Source organism: Adiantum capillus-veneris, chromosome 25 (genome assembly GCF_014529385.1).
Source record: "Adiantum capillus-veneris isolate H3 chromosome 25, ASM1452938v2, whole genome shotgun sequence".
Lineage (NCBI taxonomy): Eukaryota > Viridiplantae > Streptophyta > Polypodiopsida > Polypodiales > Pteridaceae > Adiantum > Adiantum capillus-veneris.
Genome location: NC_140955.1, coordinates 123,990,217 through 124,009,324, shown reverse-complemented (window position 1 = coordinate 124,009,324; position 19,108 = coordinate 123,990,217). Strand labels below are relative to the sequence as shown.

The 19,108-nt window shown below is 41.9% G+C and overlaps 1 protein-coding gene across 1 annotated transcript; it reads right to left on the bottom strand.

Moving 5' to 3' along the window:
* Window positions 1–13,024: 13,024 nt before the first annotated feature.
* LOC147425588 (uncharacterized) lies at window positions 13,025–14,343 on the bottom strand. Its single transcript, XM_086500765.1, has 4 exons — window positions 13,748–14,343; window positions 13,604–13,669; window positions 13,436–13,522; window positions 13,025–13,342 (listed from the first exon to the last, which is right to left on the bottom strand). The coding sequence occupies exons 2-4, from the start codon at window positions 13,655–13,657 to the stop codon at window positions 13,079–13,081; spliced, it is 405 nt and encodes a 134-aa protein (XP_086356891.1). The 5' UTR covers window positions 13,658–13,669; window positions 13,748–14,343; the 3' UTR covers window positions 13,025–13,078.
* Between the last annotated feature and the right edge of the window lie 4,765 nt (window positions 14,344–19,108).

Here is a 19,108-nt window from a genome sequence, read left to right as displayed (position 1 = left end):
CGAACGTTAATAAGGTGTCAAGTGCATCTACAGCTCGCAGGCCAGGCATCTCGTTTTCTAGCATACTCAAGGGGCCTAACTATAAGGATTATGGAAAAGGCTCATCAGAAGGGATGTTGGGTGAAGGAGATATCGGAAAACTGCACAATACAAGAGCTAGACTTCAGTAAGATCTCATGGAAGTCAACAAAATGATTGAGTCCGGCCCTAACAGCAACAAAAGAACTTGCTCCCAAACAAATTACAGTGGGCTAGTTGAAAGACGGGTTGGCAGATCGGGCCTATTCTGCTTTAAGAAAGCCTTTGGCATAGTAGGTGGAGGTTGCCGAGGCTATTACTGTAGGAATTCCACCAACACTTATCAAAAAACAGTTAGCCAAGCAAGCTCAGCTAATGCTGATATTTGGATTCAGTGGAAGAATCCTGAACAGGTTTGAGATGATTCAATGGCTTCATGGCCCTCAAATTCTCGGTCATGGAGGAGCAGTTGAAAGTACCTTTTACCTAGCTAAAGGGTTTTGTTCAGTGATATTCAAAGAGGCCTCTAATGTGGAAAAGATCCTCGACAAAGGGCCCCTAGTATATATTTAATAGGACTACGGTTTGTGTGGTGCCTTGGGAGCTAGTGTTCGACTCAATTGAATCTCTACAAGGGTTTCATCCGGTCTGGGTTGAGTTTGTGGGACTGCCTAGCTGGCTGTGGGATAATCTCAGGATGCTCACTAGTCAACTGGGCACTCCCTTATTTATACCTAGCAAGAAAGGGTTTGGCAGAACCTCAAACAGGGTTTGTATAGGCTGGGATGTGTCTAAAACGCAACCTAAGAGCATGGTAATCAATGTCGGAGCTGGGCTTGTTACTATTTCGCTCAACTTTGGAACATATTTTGGAGCATGTTTTGAATGCAACAACTTTGGACACTTCGCCAAGGATTGCCCCTTAAAGTCTAATGGTTCTGCAGCTCCGACATCACAGGCCACCAGTGAAATGGAAACCCAGATGGAAGGGCTGGAGAAGCAAGGAGGTAGCAACGAAGGGACAAATGCACAGAAAGATAAAGAAGATATGATGGATGTAAACATGCAGGAAAAGTTTGTGGAGGAATCGATTCCCATACAACAAATTTTTGAAGGTGCATGCAATAATAATAAGATCATTACTCTCGCTGCTACCCCAAAATTTATGATAGTGACAACGGTGACGGCTGTTCAAGTCCCTGGTCTGAAAAGAGACAAAAGGGTGAAGGCAGTGGCAAGAGACTCCAAAGTACTTCAAGTCGTGAGAACACTTGAGGTGAAAGGTTCTAGTCCGTCCTCCACCCCATTGAAAGGAGGGGGTTCACTGTCCCACTGCACAATCCATTTGCAGCACTGCAAGAAAAGAAATCCCCAGCTTTGAACCCCTGAATTGTCCTGAGACCGGGGGGGGGGGAATGGGGGATGATTCGGATGCTGAAGAATTTGTTCTTCTTTTCCAATGAACCCCTCATTAATGATGGAGTCTCTCACTATCCAATCTTGGAACGTAAAGGGGTTGAAAACCCGTAAGAAGAGTACCCTATTCTAGGAGGAAATAAAAAAGGAGAAGGCAGTCAACTGCTGGGCCATCCAGGAACACCACTTAGATGCCCATAGCAAGAGAAAGCAGGTGCTAGGAAAGAAACTAGTATTCTATGGAGAAAGAAGTAACGATTTTAGTGGCGTCCTCAACATTGTGGACAGAGAATTGGAGCCAAAGTTGGCTCTAAACCACCTATCCGGTAGAATCTTGGGGATTAGAATCAGATGGGAAGGGCATCCCTACACCATTGTGAATGTGTATGGCCCTTGCAATGCAAAAGACAGAGCTAAACTATGGATGCATCTTAGAGATACTCCAATTGAAGGTGAGTGGTTGTTGGTTGGCGACTTCAATATGGTAGAAAAGAGCAGGGATAGAACAGGATCCTCCAGTATGTTGGCTGGCTTGGAAAGGTCTAAAAAAGTTTGTGCAAAAAATGGGTGATGATCGACTTATGGGAAATCGGCCCATGGAACAGCACGTGTGGGTTCACCTACACAAGCCTCCAGTATGCCCGCACTGCCTCCAGGCTGGACAGATGCTATTGCTCACACCAAGCTGACTGGATACCGTCGTTGATGGAGATGAAGGTAGTCCAAACAAAAAGCCTTTCGGATCACATACCTCTACACATACATTCTAAGAAGGATACAGGGAAGGAGCAGACCCCAAGAGGTGGGAAAAAACTGTTAGTAACAGGGGCACACCTATTCAAAGACCCTCCTTTCAAGAATCTAACCAAGAAGGCACTAGGTAAGCCCAAAAACGACGTCGACCTCAACAAACACAATGCGTGGGACCTCTTTGCTCGGAGCATCCAGAAAGCAATCAAAACCTCGGACCCCCGAATCAAGAAAGTTAGGGAGGTACACCTTTTGCATCTTACAACGGAGGTACAATTGCTTACCTCCAAAAAAGCCAATGGGCTTGCTACTGAGGATGAGCACAAAGGATGGCTCCAAGCCAAATCCAACCTTGCTAATGAGCAGTTAGAAGATATCAGAAAAGCAAGGCTTCTCTCCACGGAGACTGCCCTTCAACCTGAAGCTTCTAATCAAGCTCATTTTTTTAGGGCTTTGAAAATAAAGAAGAGCCGAGGCCATGTCCGCTCGCTCGATGATGAGAAAGGGATAACAGTTCATAACCAGGATGAGATGGCTGGTCTGATGCTGAGCTATCTTAATCAAATCATTGGACGGCCAGAGATCCAGTCCCAAGAAGTGGAAGAAGCCAGAGGGTCCTTACTTCAGAATGTCAAGAAGAAGATCCCCCACTCAGAAGCTAATTTCTTGGAAAGGGCATTTTCCGAAAATGAATGTTCACTAGGATTGCAAGCCCTTGGCAAGGAAAAGTCCCCTGGTTGGGATGGGATGACGGTGGAATTCTATAGAGAATTTTGGGACGATCTCAAGGTCTCAATCACAAGGTTGGCCAATAAAGCCATTGTCAAAGGGTCGTTGGAGATAAGTGTAAAGAGAGGGCTTATCAAACCCATACCCAAACAGATCTGTTGTTCTCAACTGAAACAATGGCGCCCTATAACGATGATGTCGGTGGCCTACAAAATTATTGCTAAAGCTGTAGCCCTTATACTAGCCCCCTTACTAACCAAGATCATCTCTCCCCATCAACATGGGTTCATCAAAGGAAGGTCCATTTACGATAACATCTTGGCAGCAATGGTGGGCATCAAGTACGCAACTGTCACAAAGCAAGAGTGTGTATTGCTACAATTGGACCTGGATAAGGCTTATGACATAATAACATGGACATATATAGAAGCCGTCATGGAAGCTCTGAGCTTTGGGCCGTGCCTATGTCATCTGGTAAGTGTACTAGGAGCTGGAAGCCAGTTAGAGCTCCTATTCAACGATAGAATTGTGGGCTCTTTTGAGGTCAAAAGGTCTATTAAGCAGGGATGCCCTCTGGCCCCTTGCTTTTTGCCATAAGATCACGTCCTTTAATCACAATGCTCGAAGCTAGTGTGGAACGAGGGGAGTTGCAAGGCCTGGCTTTGCCAAGAAATTAGCCAACTCTCAATAAAACTTTTTGCAGACGACTCTCTCCTCTTCTTGAAGGTGTATCCCCAGGTCATTAGGAAAGCTTTGGAGATTGTACAAATATTCTCAGTAGCTTCGGGGTCCCAGTGTAAAATAGAGAAGTCAAGGCTGATCTCCCTATCGAGAAATGACTCATTTGACCCTTCTGTCTGGTCGGGAGAGATCGTCAGAAAACGGAATATCTTCAGACATCTCGGAGCCCCCTTGGGGGTGGACGTAACTCACAAGCAAAGATTTGAGTGGGTGCTTGAAAAAATCAAAACGAAAATGAGTAGATGGGAGTATGATCTTTTCCCATTCCCAATTTGGATAAAAGTGATAAATGCCTTTATGATCCCTTATATTGCCTTCACTAGCCCGCTTCTCAAGATGGCTAAGTGTCACTAGAAAGAGTTCTTTTTAAATTAGTGAAAAGATTTTTATGGAAAAACAACACGAAATCCTCTAGGCCATGGCAATGGGCCCGTTGGAAATCAGTTGCTCGGCCGGGGAATCAAGAAGGCCTCGGAATTTTGAACCCTGTGGCCCATAAAGAAGCTTGTTGCGCCAAATTTCTTGTTTCCTTGGCTAAACAGGATCAAGTTTGGACTGTCATGATCAAAGATATGATAGAAGCAGCTAAACTTGGCTTGAAAGGTGGAAAGTGGAGAGGGGTGGAGGTTCATGACAAGCTGTTAGCTCAGACGTGGACTACCCTAAGACTAGGGGGCAGCTCAGGAGAATCGGTAAGAAAATGCAATAGAGTAGCAGGAGTATTAAAGTGGGGGGAAAAAACCAGATACTTCAAGAACTCCATTTTGCATTGGTCCCCCTGGCTTTCAAAAGTTGTAGATCCGCCACAAATTCCCTATTGGATAAAGACAGCCAGGAAGCTGAATAATAAGGGTCTGAATCGACTGGGGCACTTTTGGGACAGTGACAACAAGAGTTGGAAAACCATTGACCTTCTGGTTACCCAATACCAACTGAATAACTTAGAGGTCTTGATGGTCCACAAAGTGAGGAAAGAGATTGACAATATAGTGATGCCTATCTGTGATTCGGAGTTTGACTGGAATGGGGAAATGGCCTGGAAGCAGTCTCTTATGGAAACCCCATCCTAAAGACATTTACCATACAATGATGCATAAGAAGAATTGGTCTAGCCCCCTTAACAAGATATGGAAAAAACAATGGCCGAAGGAAAGGTGGGAGCAAGTAATGGAGAACATCTAGAAGCCAAAGGTTCCGCAGAACTCTACCGACCGGGGTGAAGATTCAGGAAAGAGGGATTGGATCAGATTGATGCTTGGGGTGCAGGTTGGCTAGTGAAGATCTGGCCCATCTCTTCATGGAATGCCCAACTATCAAAGGCCTCGCAGGGAAAATATGCAAGTGGGTCCAAAGAACATGGAAAATTGGTTTTTACAAAACTGATCTATTCCTTGGAGGGAAGAATTCAGGTGGTCCTGCCATCCTCATCAACACTCAAATCGTTAGGTACTTCTTCTTATGTAATGTATGGAAGACAAGGAACCGCTGTGTGTTTGAAAGAGGTCTTGAGGTGGCAAGCTTTGCAGAAATTATACAAGAAAGCAAAGTGCTAATATGGACGCTCGGGTGCAAGCAACACTCGGAGGATTGGTCCAGGGGTACTTGTGCCTTGTTGTCAACAGAGGGTATGTCTAGGACGGGGGAAATTCTTGGCTATCGGTAATTAAAAGATCTAAGAAGAACATGGTAATGGACCTTATGTATCAAAGATAAGAGGGCGATTTGGTTGGGATGGCTGCCCTGATAGCCGATGTAATTATGGTCCTTGGATGCTGTCATGGCTCAACACGAGCATGACAAGACCTTGTAATTATTTGGGTTGATTAATGTAATTCACTCACAATTGCGGGTTTTGGAAAAAAAAAAAGAATGTCTTTATGTAACCTTTAACCACCACGATAAGACTAAAGATGCTCTATATTGAGCTAACTATGTCCTTCGTTATGCAATGCATGCAAAGTTTGCTTTTTATGACTTCAAGATTACAAACCACAAGACATTGGCTTCTATAATAACTCCTTTTGGTGCTCCACTAAGAAGGTGCTGACTCCAAGGCAATGATAGGAAATACCAACGCAAATATGTTGAAGCTTTGAAACAAGATCATTTTATATCATCGTCTCCTTGCAAAACCTTTCTTGAAAGGCTATCCAAGTAGCGTCACCCTCACTAGAAATATCCCAAAAAGGTTTGTCCATCATGAGGACCATTGATCCCATGCAAACGACCCTCTCGCAAATAAAGCTAAGAAAATTTCTTTCTTTTTAAGATGCAAATTGTACTCAAATTGTCATGTTTTGTTACTTCAAGGTAATTTGACAGGCTAGGAACCATAGGGTGTTTGAGGAGGCTCTTGTAACTGCTAGCTTCATGAAGATATTACTTGAAGCAAGGAACTGATTGTCTCTATTGGTAAAAGGAAGGACTTAGACGACTGGTATTGGACCATCAACACCATTCTGAGGGGGTAGTTAGTTGATGCTTTGGAAAGTCTAATGTAATCTAATGTCCCTCAAGGTTCACCATGAGCTTGAGGTTTCTTTGTGCATTATTTTAGTGAATACAATACTTAGACTCACTATTGTGAGATTGGAAAAAAAAAAAAAACAAATTGGAAGCACTTGCGAAATTCTTCAAGTTTGCAAGATCTTTCAAACTATTTCCTTGCATTTTCACTAGTTTTTTGTCCTTTTATCCTCATTTGAAATGTGCTAATGTGAAGTTTAAACGAGTATGTGGCCCATCCTATGGATGGGGGAGGGTGGGAGCCACCTGTGTGAGAGAGAGAGAGAGAGAGAGAGAGAGAGAGGGTCCCTTTTCTCTCCCCACACAAGGGCCTACCTCTCTTTCTTTCTTTGCCTTGGCTTCCAATCTCTGTCGTGTGGCAAGAGCCTCCAAGGTGCATTAGATAGTACGAGTACGATCGGTCGCCTTCGGCGACCTCTCTCTCTCTCTCTCTCTTTATCGTGTGCTTCTCACTTTTGGCAATTAGCCTTCATCTTGTAGATAGAGACACGTGTATAGAGTTACTACCCCCGTCATATTATGTTAGTAGATAGAGATAGGCTCCAAGCTAAGTTGTGGCAAAGCTTTCCCACACATTGGTTTCTGTGCTCTCTTTTTGATGTGGAGATACCGTTTGTTTGCAGATGCGAAGCCCTTTTTTTATAGTTTGTGTCTTATTCATTTTAAACACTTCTCTTTCAATTTTTAAAGCCCTTATGTGCGGAGTACTATTTTACAAAAACCATTTTTCTATGCCTTAACTTTGATTTTTTACCAATAACAAAGATTGCTTATCTTAATTTTAGAGATTTATTTTTCATATTTATTTGAGAAATTTACCTTTCATTGTGAGCACTAGTGTGACGGCTACCCACCTTCAAATTGTGGAATAATTACCTTGTCTAATAAAGCCTATGGAAACAACATGAAAAAACAACTTGGTTTTAACAGTGCCCACCATTGAAGAAAGTGCACTTGTGGTTCCATGTAAACAAACCCTTAATTTTATACGAACCTTGAGATTGGGGCCTTGATATCAATGAAAAGATCATGCTAATGATACCATCACATCATATAGCTACTTCTTGCTCAAATAAACAAATTCTGACACCTCATACCAGACCTTTTTTTTGGTTGGACAGAACTCACAATATGTGAGTGATATTGTATTAAGGAGAAACAAAAAATTTACAAGTTACGACCCTGCTCACAACCGAGCCATGGTGTCCAGATCAACTTGCCAGACAACCATACCACATCATCAGACATGCCAAAATGAGACCAAGTACAGAAGGGGAGCTACCCCGATCAATCGATCCATCACCAAAGTCCATGGTTGAAAAGGATGCCACCCTCGACACAGGAAAAAACTTACATGTCAAAGAGGGGCCCCATCACCCACCTGAGACTCGAGGTGCCACCATGAGAGCTCTTTTGCCACCAGAGCATGCCATGCCTCAAGAGGTCAGGAACAAAACGGAGCAAACCAGCACAGTAAAGACCTCCAAAATCAATCATCAGTAGACTCAAGAGCCACCAAACTAGATCCGTAAGAACGTTCACTAACTAGACCCCAACCATGCCACTAGAGAGCCCCTCTTGCCACCAGGAGGCCATCTGCAGTCGGAGCGAAACTAGCATTGCCAAGCCGAACCAGGACTTGCGCAACCCTGCCAAACGAGAAGAATCCACGACCCTGTCAGATCCGCCACAAGCATTGTAGCCCTTCTTCCAAATGTAGCAGGCCCTGCATGACAGGCTTGACGATGCCCCAACAACAGAGGTATAACCGAAGACAGTAGCCTGTGAACTTCCTCAGCTTTGCCTGCTCCTTTCCATTCGACAACAACCTTCAAAAGGAGCTACGTTCGAAGCTCATCATCTACACCATAGCGAACAATGCATAACAGTTCCCCGCTTAACCGCGGGAGGTCCCCTTGGCACCGTGCTTCCAAAAAGAGAGGGTTGAGGAAGGTAAGCAGAGAAGGTCGGGGTTGTTCAGCTACGACTCCCCCCGGGAGTACCCTTATAATGGGTGCCTTTCCTGTCCCACCCTCACCTCCTTGCTCAATCTCACATGAACCCTAGAAGAGTTTACCTCATAGCAGCCTTGTTATTCACATCAATAAATCCTACCCACCCTTTTTTTTTCTCTATGCATATCTTATTAGGAGGAATCTTTTAAGATTCCTACTCCTAGCTTTAGCAATCTTGAATGGTTTTTCTTGGAGAGAATTCCTATGCAGATTATCATGCCTTAGGGTTCCCCCCCTTTATGCTCACTGCATGCTCTGAGCTCTCTCTACTCAACATGCACTCTACCGTGTCCATGCAAACTTGCATTGGTGATCCCCCACCAAAGAAGCCACTCCATGTGGATGCCGTTACAAAGCAGCTGATCTTGGTCACTCCAGTCTCCACCTCCTAGCCTCGTTGTGGAGCACTCCCTACACCCGAGACCTGAGCAACACCCTTTCCCACACAACCCACATATCCTCCATCTCGTCCCCTATGCTGTCACCTGTTGCATGTGTCGTTCATTACTTTAGATTGATTCTCTTCTCATCCTTGCCTGCCCATCCTGCACTACAATTCCTCATGTGGGATCTGGCCACAGTTGTTGTGCACCATTGATCAATGCATTTGACCTACTCCTCCTACTTATCACCATTGAGAGAGAGAGGTAGAGAAAGATAGAAGAGATAGAGAAGCAAGGCACATCTTCCTATATCTTCTGGGATGCTGACCATACACAACACCTTCGATGCTCCTGCCCCTGTCTTCATCTCATGACCATCAATTGCACCAGGCTACACTTTGTAGTGCTGCTTATAAACCACACAAAGAGAGAGAGAGAGAGAGAGAGAGAGAGAGAGAGAGAGAGAGAGAGAGAGAGAGAGCACGACTGTCACCCTCCCCCCGATGCAATCTCACCATCCCTCACTTGCACACCCATGACACGGTAGAGAAAGAGAGTTTCCTTGCTTGACAAACACACCCCTACAGTAAGAGAGAGAGAGACATAGTTGTCTCACTCATGGATGCATGCACACCTACAACAAAAAAAAGAGAGAGACTCAATGCCAACACATGGTCCCCTGCATCGGGTGGAGCATCACCTCTCTCCTACTTGTCCTGCTCGTCCATGTCCCCCGTGATACGGGTCATCATATGGCTCCTATCACTACAACTGGTGTCTCCTTCGAGGAAATCACAGCCATTGCACCCCACCCCCCTCTACTCCTTGCTCTCCATCTGCTCTTAGTTTGTTGCACTTCAAGCCCTATGCATCTTCTGCCTACGGATCATGGCACCCATTTCCACTCACAAACACACTCCTCTGTGCCAATTGCAAAGAATGAAGAGAAATATCTCAGCTATCAGAAGAGAGACAAACACATTGATTTCCTTCCCACCCCAAAAATAGTATATTCACTTTTATCGAGGACAAGGCTAGGGTGAGAGTTTTTGGCAATAGCACCTGCATCAGATGTAACAAACAAACTAAGACCATATCCCACCTCATTTGGGGATTTCTAGAGATCAAGAGCTTCACAGGAAGAGTCTGCAAGTGGGTCTTCTATTAGCTAGGCACCCCTTTTTTAGAAGAGATCTAGTACTAGGATCCAAATGCTTGGTCGAAGAAGATCTGATGACAAAAATTTGTACAATTAGCATTGTTGTCGTGAAAGCCATATGGGTTTCTAGGAATGAACAACTATTCCAAAAAGCAAACAGAGTTGTATGCAGAACTAGTGTTGGAAACTTGTGGTCGGCTTCTTTCAAGCAGGAGGAAGCGGCTTCTTGAAAAGAAGAAGTTATGACCTTCATGGGTATTTAGGGCGGGTGTAGGAATTTTTGTAGCATGATTTAAGGGTAAGTATAGGCTCAATGGATTCAAATACTTGGGGGGCTCTAGCCCATTGAGCTGACCTCTTTGTATACGTTGGATGACCCCTATGCAAAGGATATGCCACCCCTATGCAAAGGATATGCCAGGGCTTGATATACTTTGTTGACTCAATGCAATTCAAGCAAAAGTAAAAAGTGAATTTATTATTATTATTATTATCATCATCATTATTATTTAAAATGCTCATTTTAGCTTGAATTGCATTGACTCAACAAATGGGTCCTTCCCTACCAGATCTGAACCCAATTCTTTTTCATGGGAATCATAGGCAGATGTTCTTTGGAAAGTAGAAGGAAAGAGACGTGGAAGGAAAAGTAAAAGGGGGGCTCCTTTTTGTTTTGTTTAGGGCAACGACAGGAGAGGTATTGAGGTATTTTTGGCGCTAGGAAAAGGTTTTTATGTGGCAAAGTGTGCCATTGAGCAAATTGTTCAGGATCTGGTTGAGAGGAGGCATTTAGGGAGCTTATCACTTTGCTTGTGGTATGCTTTGGAAATTAGAGTTTTGTCTGGACGAAGAGTTTATGGCCTATTGCTCGGTGTGGGTGACGCTCGAGGGCTTCTCGCTTTGGCTTCATGAATATGTGGATTCCATAGCGGCCATGTTGGGCCGAGTGTTGCTCATCCCAAAAATGCGGCGGGTTAGATCGGCCTTAGACACCAAGGTTTACATTATGTGGAAGTTGAGCAGGCCCATCCCTATGTACCTGGATTTAAATATGGGGAGTTTTGGCGCCCTTCGACAAGAGTTAGCGTTTGCCTCATTTCCAAATGCGTGCTATAAATGTCGTGCAATTGGTCACTATGCTAGGGACTGCCTTGAGTTTAAAGATATCCACAATCTAGTGGTCCAGACAACTTAGAGGCACGTCTCAAGGGAGGTTAAGCCCCTAGTGGATGTCACCAAGCCGAAAGGAAAGTCTAGCGACCATGATCTGACTTCCGAGGTGGCTGAAGAGACGGGTTGCTTGTTAGTAGATATGCAAGAGAAACCATATTTGCCTTTTGGTCCTTCTACTGGGTAGATAAGTAAAGAGACTGAGAACCTGTCATATGTGATGCAAGATAAACCAAAGTCACATGTAAATCCCACGTAGAGGGTCATATGACCAATGAGTCTAGTCAGCCTGATTGTAATGCAAAGGGAGCTAAGGACCAAAAATTAGAACTCATAAGCCATATTGTAAAGGTCTCGGGGTCTACAACCAGCACTGTGACTCTACTAAAATGAATAAAGAAGAAAAAGTGATGCTTTTCTTATCGACAATTTGTTTCCTATTCATTGACTTGGCGGTCAAGGGGTTGTGGTAGAGCTTTCTCTTTGGTGGCAACCCCAAGCCAGTCTTAGTCCCTCTTTACTTTTGATGACTTACGGATTCAGGATGGTGCCCTTTATCAGCTGATATATCTGGTTTTTGTTTGGGATGCTAATAGATGCCATGGCTCATGTGGAGCATGGCTGACATTGTAACTTTTTGATTTTTTAATCTATATCTCCACTCATTATTGTGAGTTTAGCAAAAAAAAGAAGAAGAAATTGAAGCATTTGATTTTGGCAGATGTTCATCGATTGTTGATGAGTAAAAGGAAAGGTAGTGGAGATAGTTTTTTTTGGGTGCAAAGATAGTTGTGTGTGTTGCACATGTTGCTCTCTCTTACATGCAAGAGGGATCTACCAAGGAGCTGGGATTGCATGAGAGCTACTAGACTTCGATGGTTTTCTCTCCTACATACGATACTCCTTTCTTTCATTGCCTTGGTCTGTTCGCGTAGGTATGTGTGTTTTGTCTTGTACGTAGACGACACGCAAGGGAAGTAAGCGATGTTCAAGTGGGAGATGTAGTAGGATAGAGGGGGGACCGAGGCTTGGGAGAAAGTGTGCAGGGTGGAGGTGAACTAGTCAACGAGGGGAGCAATCAGAGCTCAAAGATAGAGGAGTGTGCATGGCTGCTACAAGCGGGCCTCTTATTCGTAGCAAAGGGTTGTGGAGAAGGCCTTTGCAAAGTTGCCCTTCTCCATGCAGGTTGTTCCTCTCTCTGCAAAGCGTGCCTCTACAAAGCTATATAGACCTCTTCTCTCTAGCACAGATGCACTGCAAGGCAGGTGTGTACAGGTTGCTAACTGAGTTGTGTAGGCTGTATGGACTGGGGAAGGGGGGAGGAGCGCATAGAGGAGAACACATTCCCAACAGTTGACATCAAAAACGGGAGGGAGATTGAATATCTAGGGCAAGGATAGGGGCAGGGATGGCGTTTGCTTTACAAAGAGGGGGGGGGGGGGGGGGGGGGGGGGGGGGGGGAATTTGGAGAGATTTGCCTTAATAAAAGTGGAATAGACCAATCTATACTAGTCTATACTATACACAAGGAACTTTAATTCAATTCCTACATAGCAAAAAAAAAGACTTTCGTAGATAAAACTTGAACATATGTAGGATAAGTCCAAACTAGTAAAAACGGAACCTTTTATTATATATATATGCAGTAAAAATGACCCACATAATAAAACTATGTAGCTTTTTGACCAACACGCACGAAAAGAAAACTATATAGTTTTTTGACCAACATATGCACAAGAAAAAACTGCATAATAATTGGAACGGAAGAAAATCCATATAGTAATATTCACGTTAGTTTTATATACGTAGTCTAATACAATAGTTAGACAAAAAGAGTCACATAAGTGAATCACATAAATTTAACTTTTTTATTATAAACAAATTTATTGACTTTATAATAAAAATAATAATATTATAATAACAAATCTCACAAATGTGTCGTAGATCTTGCATCAAAGAAATTAAATCTTTGCATCAAACTCATCATGCATGGGTATTTGGAACAGAGACTAGCTCATAAGAAAAAAACAATGTATAAGAATAACTCACAATAGCTTTTTGAACAATTCAATCTAAGTCATAAATTTAATAATTGAAAATAGTTGACACTAGAATGCTCACCATTTCTTTGGATCTCAAGGTTACATTAAAATAAACAAATCAGCATAAAATCACCCAACCACAATTACATCATCCACACTTAGTGGAGAAGAGTCACATTTGGAAATTCTAACTTTGTTTGTGGCCAAAAGGTACACCACAAATGATGAGCGCATGCCAACCGTACTTTGCTCTTGACGATCTCCTGTGAAATCCATACTACGCTTTGCTAGATTGAAACTAGCCTTTAGCGTAATATACAATGCATCAACTGTTGGAACCTCTAAATACTTGATTAAAATCATCTCTTGGTCGTCTTTAGCAAAATTCATAACCTAAATAAAAGTTCAATTGTAAAAATTCACTACTTAATTAAAAAAGCTTAATCCATGCCAAAAGATGAGTACAGCTAAAGTCAATCTCCTTACATATTCATGCAGCCCATTTGATAGTTCATTGAAGGCTTTTGTGTTTTGAAGAGTAACACTCTCATTAAGAACGTTCTTCAGTACACTCTGCATGCATAGAAAATTGAAAGCAGAAAAGTTCGGTTAGAGCTCTAGACTATGAACATTTGGGTAATAGATAACAACTACCTTTTTCTTGGTGCAATCTTTTTTTGCCTTTTTAGTTTGCATCATATCCATCATCTTTTGATTCCACTGCATCAAAAAATTTAAGTTAAATCTCAAAGCATACAAGGATATGAAATATATATAAGGTAAAAGATGTGAGTAAACCTTAGGTGCACGTTTGCTCTTTTTAGAGCTCACATCCACTTGATTTTCTTATGAGAGCTCTCAAAATCCATTTGTTTTTTAATGAGATCAACCTTTGCATGTTTTCAGAATAAAACACATTAATTATATATCTATGTTTTTTAATTTTAAACTACAATCACATAGACATACCTTTGGGACATTTTCAATAAGAGCCAAGAAAGAACCATAATTTTAAACGACAATCACATAGACATACCTTTGGGACATTTTCAATAAGAGCCAAGAAAGAACCATTTGTAGCTAAAGACTCATCCTCTCCTTCTACATCCTAATAGTAAATAACTAGATTCAAGAAAGTGTACAAAATAATTAGAGATAGTATAAATTGTGAAAACATAGATCTAGAAGTGCTTCAACTTGCACGCCAGTGAAAATTTCCTCTGAATAGTTATGGTCTTTCTCAAAGTCAATATGAGGATGATACAAATCCTCATTGATAGGTTGTAAATGATTTTCCTTAATCTGCAATTGTATAACATTCCTAAGTAACTTTAATTTTAAAAAAAAAAAAGATGTAGAAACTCCCACAAGCTGTTTTTCTTTGTCTTCCACCTTTGCATTCACTAAGTTGGTTCCCTGCAATGCACAACTTCACATAATCAATCTTACTATGATAGCTAAAAACTATGAAAAATTAATAATAATGTGGCTTACATATATTAAATTTGTGGTATTGACCAGTGTTGATTTTTTCTTTTCATTCTTTCGCTTTGCTTGCCTATGACAAAAGCAAAATGTGTAGATGTCCTCCACTTTACAATGGTACTCTACACCACGGAACTTCATCTCCTCAATTTCATCATGGTGCTCTTGAATGAAGCTCACAAGTTCATCCTTCCCCTCTAGATTGTGCCATAGGTCACAAAGCTTGGAATCAAATGCTTTCATCCAACCTCTAACAGTTCTCAGATTGGAGCAATGGATTGCATGTACACTGTCAGCGTAATACTTTGCAAGGAACTTTTTTCCATACAAGAGTGCTGGATCTCTATCATTTTTCTTGAGTGGGAAGCGAAAGAGTTGCTCATATGTCGGAACTGGTTTTTCAACTGTGTCTTCCTTTGCAACTTGTATAGCCTTGCTATGCCTTTGAGACAATCTTCCAGCTGCCATACTATTCTTATGATCAGCCTTAGAGGACTCTCCACCACTTGATTGTAGCTCTTTTACCCTTTTCTCTAGCATTGCTATTGTCTCTTTGAGAGACATTGTTTCAGATGGAGAAGCCATGTAATAGCTACAATGTCACAAGTTATACCTTAAATCATATAAAGTGTGAAAAAACTTAAAAACCACAACAAAATATTTTTTCCAATCAATTAAAGTATTTTAATGTTAGATACATCAAAGGCTAAGCACTTGTGCATCTCCAAACTACTGGCAAATTTAATTGTGCACCACTTCTTAAAGACATGCACCTCCTACTAACTACAATAAAGTCATGTATCACTACTTTGCATGAGTTCCAATCTCTCTCTTCGTACTGCTGGCTTTGCATCCTCCATGTACAATGATCACAACTATCACGTACTAGCTAGGCTAATTTGCATTTTTTGCCCTGGTGGTCAATCTCTCTAACAACTGCATGTACAAGATCATCTTCACCATCACTTTTGGTTGCTAGAATGATATCACCAACCTCTAACCAAGGGGGTGCATGTCCGACCTCTCCGAGAGTTGTAAGCCGCTTTCTTTGAATCAAATCCTTCACCTCATAGGCTACTAGCCTGTTACCTGTCAATGGAAGAGGTATGAACTTATGCATCAAAGATGAGATTGGTTTTACACAATCCCAAGTGTATGGCATAGTTTGTTGTTGTACAATGCTCATTCTAGTTGCATGATGAACTATTAGTTTGTCAACCCCATTCTATGAGGATATGCATTGTCTATAATCCTCTGCCCGAAAATACAAATAATATGACCATTGTGCTCGATAGAGAACAATGTTTTTATATTGGCCTTCAATGCCCTACAGGAAGAGCATCAATATCACCATTGTCCTGCTTTATAGTCACATGGTCACCAACTTTAAAAGCCTCACCCTGGTAAAATATCTTTTGGTAGGTTATGACAAGAGTATTTTCACCTTCATTAACTGTCATTGCCCACAGTTGCTATAAGTACCTTTTCTCCTCATTTGAAAGGAATCTCTTTGTGCGTTTCTCTTGGTTATACCAATCCCTTTCGCTCTAATCATGTTGTGGCAGTAAGCCGGTTCATAATTTGCCAAAATCTTATGCCATAGCTCCTTGGATCTTGTTAGAGATGAGAGTTCCAAGAGCCCTTTTTCATGGAAGATAGAGCATTGTGGACTCATAGGATGCAGTAGAGTGAAATCATTTGGGAGTATCAACCTTTGGTGTAAGAATGACAAATTCGTCTCGTGTGGCAGGAATCCATCCTTCTCCTCTTGAAGCGTGCGAGTAACCCATGTAAACAAAACACGCTTGTAAAAGTGGACATAAGTTATCTCATTATTTTTTTATTTGTCTTTACTCCCATATATATGGAGACCATCCTTTCAAAAATGTAACACCAATATACATCATGAGATCCATGCTTGATAATGTCATCAAGCAATTCCCCATTCCTAGCAACATGCTCCAATGGTGAAGAGTTTGGACCAAAGAATTCCTCGCTCCTTACTCTTCAAGATGAGAACAATGATCGCATCATCTCGATACTCTCCTTTGTCCAACCCTTCTCACGATTAAAATTGTAAAATGTGTGGGCAATGTCTAGTAGGAGAAGACCAAGCTCATAGATACCTCGTTGATGACACTCAATACATATGGCAGACAACACTGAACAAATTTTTGAATTTCCTCTGCCTGAAAACCTTCAAAGTACTTGCTAGGAGTGTGTAGCCACTTGCCATTGCGAATTGATGGTGGTGCAAGCTTGTATACAAGCTTGCAACATCCATCCACCTTCTTTTTTGATTCATTTTGCAATCCTTGCATGACATTTGATGTATATTTATTGAAAAAATTCAATGGAAGAACATGCATTGCATCATACACCAAGTCACGTGATAAGTCAAAGCCATATAAGCCAAAGAACTTCCATAGCACTGACTCTCCAGATAGTCCTACATGTGCAAGATTAGTCTCTCTTTGGGTTTGAGAGGTTGCTCTTCTGGCTTGAGTTACTGCATTGGACATTTCCAAAATGGAGCATTTTGTTGGTGGATTTCTTGCTTGTCGTCTATTACCATCATAAACATATATTGCCCTCTATACATTGGGTTACTAGCATCAAGAGTTGCTTTGGACTTGTCTCTTTGACAACCCTCCTTGCCACCATCCTTGAAGAGTCCTATTTTGCACTGGGCAGGATGGTCTCCACTGACCATCATAAGCATCCCGCATAATATGCATGTTTGTTGCCGTTCAGTTCCCATTCCAAAGTTTTTGTTGACATCGTAGTTGTAGTGTACTTTTATTCCTGACATGAACAAGTCTTGCAATTCCTCCATAAGAGGACGTAGAAAAGCACCAAATATACCACTATTGTTTCGGGCCACTTTCTTGGAGCTAAATGGGAGGAACAATATTAGGAGTACACTAACGTTGGAAGACTTGACCATGTTCAAAATTTTTATCTCTACAACCCCACTGTCTTTCTGTGTGGTGCGAGAGGACTGGAACCCATCCCAATGCAGCAAAAGTGCCAGGTTACGGGGATCTCCCCGGAAAATTATCATGCCATATAAAATTACTCATAAAAAAAAAACCAAATAAAAATACCATGCCAGTAATTCTAAAACCATACCTCAATCAATTTCTTACTAGAGACTATACGTCTGCGACAATCTCTACAAACAAAAATATATTCTTGAGTTTGCTCATTCCACCCTTGTTGAATCTCCTACAAACGGGACATTAGGCAAAATTTGGACTCACAAAGGGGCCTTATAAGAAGTTTGACTTCCTCTCTCATGTCCAAAACGAGCGTGCGGTAAATTTTTTGCAAATCAACTCTAAACTTGGCAGAGATTTGACATTTAGAATCTACTCTTCAAGCTCTTTCTATTGATATATAGCACGCCATGAGATTCCTCATATATTGAAAGATTCTATTTTTTATTCTCTTGTGATGTGACAACTCCGTCTAGAATTTAGAGAATCAAAAATAGAATCTTTCAAAATATGAAGAATCTCGTGGCGTGCTATAGATCAATAAAAAGAGCTTGAAGAGTAGATTCTAACTACCAAATCTCCGCCAAGTTTAGAGTTGATTTGCAAAAATTTTACCACACGCCCGTTTTGGACATGAGAGAGGAAGTCAAACTCCTTATAAGGCCCCTTTGTGAGTCCAAATTTTGCCTAATGTGAAGGGGAAACGTTGTGTACACCTTATTACACCCTGGGGTTGTACAGATAATTGGAAGCTCAAATGTCTGTTGTGGGTCCCAAAAGTGTTGGTCTATACGACACTTTGCACCATCCCAAAAATCATGGATAGACTCCGGTTGTAGTTCAAGTGGATTTCCCAACCATTTGGCTTGGTTTCTCCACATGGAGAGCATGCCACGGCACAAAGAACGACTCTTCAACATAAGCTCAATTTGTCTTCCAATTGGGAGATAATCAAAGGCTAGTGTCTCCTTGCGAGGCTTGAGACATCTTGGGCACCTTTCACAACATTCCAAGCAATCACGCTTTGCTTTCCTCTTTCTATTGTTACTAATGCATGCACAAATTTCCACACTACATCCTTCATAGTTGTCCTCCTTGCTTGGACGTAAGAGCTCTGGCTCATGGTGATTCCCTTCTTCACCCATGCAGACTCTATATCAAAGAGGTTGTACCATACCAACAAGCCCTTGAAATAGCGACTGCAATTGCTCCTAACAAGCAGGCACCCTATAGTTATCAAACAAAAAACCATCCCAATCCTGTTCAAGTCGAACCAAGATTTTGCTCAAGCGTGGATCTTCTCTAGTGGAGTCATGCTTGCCTATTCTAGCCCCACCCATGTCACCGAATAGTAGACGAAGCATTTCGTCTTGACCGCTAATGGGAACTTGATATTCATCCCACAATGTCTGAAACTGAATGATCTTTGATAAAATCTCAATCCCAAGCGGTGCATGATTTGGACCAGTAGGTTGTTGGCAGTCTTCACCTGCTCTAGTTGTATTTTCCGATCTCAAATCTATGCCCTCTTGAAATCCCTCTTCCACATTCAAAGAGGCATTTGATGCTTCCATGTCTGGCACATTGTCATCAAAGTGCCTTACCTCCACATCATCTCCATTTACAAACCCAAGCTCACTTGCTAGACTGCCTGCAACACTCCTTAGTTGTGCAT

Excerpts from the sequence above, each read along its gene's own strand:
- LOC147425588 (XM_086500765.1), bottom strand. The coding sequence starts at position 13,657 with ATGATGGATATGATGCAAACTAAAAAGGCAAAAAAAGATTGCACCAAG. Across the intron at positions 13,523-13,603 it reads AAGATTGCACCAAGAAAAAG|AGTGTACTGAAGAACGTTCT; the intron begins GTAGTTGTTATC and ends CTATGCATGCAG. Across the intron at positions 13,343-13,435 it reads CAAATGGGCTGCATGAATAT|GTTATGAATTTTGCTAAAGA; the intron begins GTAAGGAGATTG and ends ACTTTTATTTAG.